General features: G+C 42.0%; 1 protein-coding gene across 1 annotated transcript in view; it reads left to right on the top strand.

Annotated features, from left to right (window-relative positions):
- zdhhc16b (zinc finger DHHC-type palmitoyltransferase 16b) overlaps window positions 1-4,203 on the top strand; it is a 44,688-nt gene extending 40,485 nt beyond the window's left edge. Inside the window, exons 9-12 of the mRNA XM_037691583.1 lie at window positions 610-695; window positions 771-894; window positions 3,830-3,900; window positions 3,978-4,203. Coding sequence (XP_037547511.1) covers window positions 610-695; window positions 771-894; window positions 3,830-3,900; window positions 3,978-4,080 — 384 coding nt within the window. The 3' untranslated portion in view covers window positions 4,081-4,203. The remainder of the gene's footprint in view (window positions 1-609; window positions 696-770; window positions 895-3,829; window positions 3,901-3,977) is intronic.
- Window positions 4,204-4,285: the final 82 nt, after the last annotated feature.

Below are 4,285 nucleotides of genomic sequence, written 5' to 3'. Positions count from 1 at the left end.
CCATAACACCTCAGCAGTGCCACAGGCTGATTGCCTCCATGCCACGCAGCATTGAAGCAGTCATTCATGCAAAAGAATTCCCGACCAAGTATTGAGTGCATAACTGAACATGATTGTTTGAAGGTTGGTGTTTTTTGTATTAAAAACACTTGTCTTTCATTGGTGGGATGAAATATGCTAATTTTTTGGGACAAGCATTTTGGGTTTTCATGAGCTGTATGCCATAATCATCAGTATTAAAACAATTAAAGACCTTAAATATTTCAGTTGGTGTGCAATGAATCTGAAATATATGAAAGTTTCATTTTTATCATTACATTAGGGAAAATAATTACCTTTATCACAATATGCTAATTTTTTGAGAAGGACCTGTACATTCAATTAAGGATCAGATAGCTGTAGAGGAAACAACTCTAATACTTGAGTACCAATCAGAAAGGTTAGCTTTTTATGCAGTGGATGTTTCCAGAGACTTCCATGTTCTGTTTACTTATAAATATGTGAAAATGAATGCAGTGGTGATCCAAAGGCAATTAACTTAAAACTCTGATCCTATGCAGTGTGATGTAAGTTTATAAACAATTTTTTTTTACATTTTGTTTGTTTCAGAGTTACAATCAGACCCCCCCTCCTGACCACAGCTTTAGAGAAAGCACTGCTCACAAATGTATCATCTTCCTCTGGGTGCTGACTAGGTGAGCAACACTGCTGAAAGCTGATAAAATCTCAGTTTGGTCAGGTTGTAATGTGCCTCTGCCTTAAATCTGCAGCTCTGTTGCAGTAGCTTTGGGAGGACTCACTGTGTGGCACGCGAGACTCATTAACAGAGGCGAGACCAGCGTGGAGCGCCACATCAACCGCAAAGAGACCAAAAGACTGAGGGAGACGGGAAAGGTACATCCTCTCAGCTACAGAGTCAACATGAGTGCTGCAGAATGCACCGTCTAACACAAGATACTGCTGTACAATAACATACAAAACATCCATCCAGTCCCCTTTTGAAGTTGGGTCCAGAGGCTGCAGCTTGAGCAGGGAGACTCAGACATTTCTTTCAACGGCCACCTTTCCCAGTGCTCCTGGAAGGATTTCAAAGGTGTTCCCAGGCCCTTCATAGTCTTTCCAGCATGTCCTGGATCTTCTAGGGTCTCCTACCAGTTAGACATGCCCAGAACACCTGCCCAACCACCTCAACTGGTTCCTGTCAACATGGAGGAGCAGCAACTCTATTCAGTGTCTCTCGGATAACTGAACTTCTCACCCTATCTGTAAGGGAGAGCTCAGCTTTCCTGCTGACAAAACACATTTTGGCTGCCTGTACGGCGGAATCCTCTTGAACCTGATAGAGATTTTCTATCCAAGACCCCCTCAGAACCCCTCCCACATCTGAGTCTTTGTTTCAGTTGTACCAAGGGCTGCAACCTGCTTAGCTCACAAGACGAACAGAAATATATGGTGGCAGCCAACCTGGATTTTGATATGGCACCCCAATTTTTGATAGGAACACTTTGCTACTATGCCTATATGCAGCCATACACCAACATTTGGGCCCCCACTTATTTTTCAAAATGTCAAGCTCACAGACCCGACAGATGGAGGGTATTTCCAATTCCAGTCTTCACTCTGTGACGGGGGACAAACAAAATTAAGTCATGTTGTTTCCTCCTAATGGTACGATCAAAAACCATGTTATCAACCTCTTCTCTCTAGTCCCGTTACAGAAACAAGTAGTCACTAATCTGGGAGTGAAAATGAACCCCTCCATAAAACTTAACCGTCATGTAAACATCATTGTTAAATCCTGTTTTTGTCAGTTGAGGTGATTGTTGAACTGAAGCCCATACTGTCTAAAAGTAACCTTGAGACAGTTACCCATGCTTTCATAACATCCATGCTTGATTATTGCAATGCACTTGTTTTTGGAATCAGTCAGAACTCCACTGAACATTTACAACTGGTCCAAAATGCTGCAGCCTGATTGTTAACCAGTACAGGCAAAAAAGAGCACATTACACCAGTTCTGGCCTCCCTGCACTGGCTCCCAGTTCACTTTCAAATTCAGTTCAAAATCCTTTTGTACGTTTTCAAATCACTGAACAGTTCTGTCCCATCTTACCTCGCTGATCGGCTGCAGCCATATGTCCCACAGCGCTGTCTGAGGTCAGCAGATCAGATGCTTCTATTGGTTCCAGGAACCAGTCTTAAGTAGAGCTGTCATTTCTAACTAGAACCCGGAGCCCGGCCCCGCCCGACCCAGATTCGGACCAGGCCGGGCCATAATAATGTGCTTAATGTGTGGGCTGGGTCGATGTCGGGCTTTTTATTGCATCAGGAACGCTCACGGCCGACGATCCAATATATGCAAACATGGCTTGCCATACTGCACCTGCCGCACGTGGCCGTTTGACTGCGTGCTGACCGGCCGGTTGAAAGAGGTAAAAAGTTCAGTTAAGTTTCAGATGGACCACTGCCAGTGATCCATCAGCCCAAATGGACGTTCATTCAGCCGCTGCACTCGGTGGACGTGTGCAGCCAAGACCCAAACAGGTGAGATCAGAAAATGTCCGACATGTCAGAGCAGGATGCAGACAGAAGCAGGGGAAGCATTCGATACGCTTTGAGGGCTCCTCAGCTCTGATCTTCTGCCCCCTCAGCCGCGTACGTCCACCAACCGTTAATAACGGTCGGTGGTTTAAGCAGTCACAGCTTAATTCAAAATGTCTGTTTTTTTTCCGGGTTTGGACCTGTAATTACTGGTAATTTGTCGGATCAGGTGCAGTTCGGAGATGTTTGTTACGGGCTGGGGCCGGGTCGGTTCGGATTATTTGGACCCGAATGCAACTCTAGCCTTAAGCTCAGAAGTGACAGAACCTTCTCTGCTGCAGGTCCAAAACTGTTACCACTACATGTCAGGCAGCCCCCCCTCCCCCCCACATGGTTTTTATTCTCTGGCCTTTGACACAGTGTGATTTGTTCTTAACCTGTGTTCTACAATGTTAGCCATTTAGTTATTATCTTTGTCCATTTGGATCTATGTATTTGTTGCTGTTTGCTTTGCTAGATTTTTAATTTGAACTTGTTTGTTTCTGCTGTACAGCACTTGGGTCGGTCTTGTTGCTGTTTTAAGTGCTTTATAAATAAATTCGTATGGTATGAAGATCAGAACATTCAGCAGCAAGGCAAGAACTACGTTAACCAACAAATGTTAACTATTTATTTGGGTTGCATACCAGAATCCACGATGGCTACTGCCATAAATGTCTATCTGTGTTGTGAGCATGATAACTTGAAAAACAAGTAAGCCACCAACTTCTATTTTGGTGTGTAGCTGCATCTAATATAGTATAACAAAGAGTAAAACTACTTTGAGATTTTTACTTTTAATGAGGGCAATGTCACCTTTGTTTACTTCTACTAAAACCAGTCACAGTGAAGTTGGTCCTTTTCTGACGTCAATTTCTGTGTTTGGCTCTGAGGTCTAAAGCCAGTCATGTTGAAGGTGTAGGTCTGTGGCACTGTGGATCGTTTTCTTTGCAGTGTTCATAGTGACAGAAGGGACATTTTGAGCATGTTTAAACCTCTCAAAAAATGCATGAATTTGGGCCAAAGATTGATAAGAACCACTATGGTTTCAGTAGCCAATTTACAAAATTACCAGGGAATCAAATAATTAATTCCTTCATGGTATGATAGTGTATAGTCAAATCATATCAGAGTAAATGACTAAACATTAAAACCTAAAACAAACAAACTGTCCTTCGTGATTGTTGTGAACACATTTTTCCTTTACACAGATTTCTTTAAATGTTTCTTCTCATCCCATCAACTGTAGGTGTTCAGAAATCCCCACCATCATGGCAAAATAAAGAACTGGGAAATATTTTTTGGTGTGGAGACAAAAAGGTGAGTTTGGCAACCACTTCACTTCTTGTTTTTGAAATATTTCACAAACATAAGTTTATTTTCTTTTTGTCCTTCAGTCACTGGTTCACTCGGGTCTTGTTACCCTCCAGCCATCCTCCTGACGGAGACGGCCTTATGTGGGACTGCACCTTCCGCCGGAGATACCTCATAGCCGTTTGACTCTGAGACGATATTTTTATTTTTAAATATATTTAAAAAAAAATTGTGGTAAAAACACAGATAAATTAACATTTTGGGGCTTATGTTTAAAGGAAGAAACCCAACAATGTGTTGGGATCTTTGCCAGGAAAATGGAGCTTGTTAAATAATAATTTAAAAAAAATATATGTATATATATATATATATATATATATATATATATATA

Source organism: Nematolebias whitei, chromosome 17 (genome assembly GCF_014905685.2).
Source record: "Nematolebias whitei isolate Nwh7 chromosome 17, NemWhi1, whole genome shotgun sequence".
Classification (NCBI taxonomy): domain Eukaryota; kingdom Metazoa; phylum Chordata; class Actinopteri; order Cyprinodontiformes; family Rivulidae; genus Nematolebias; species Nematolebias whitei.
The sequence above is the reverse complement of the archived record's forward strand: the minus strand, read 5'-3'. Positions and strand labels throughout refer to the sequence as shown.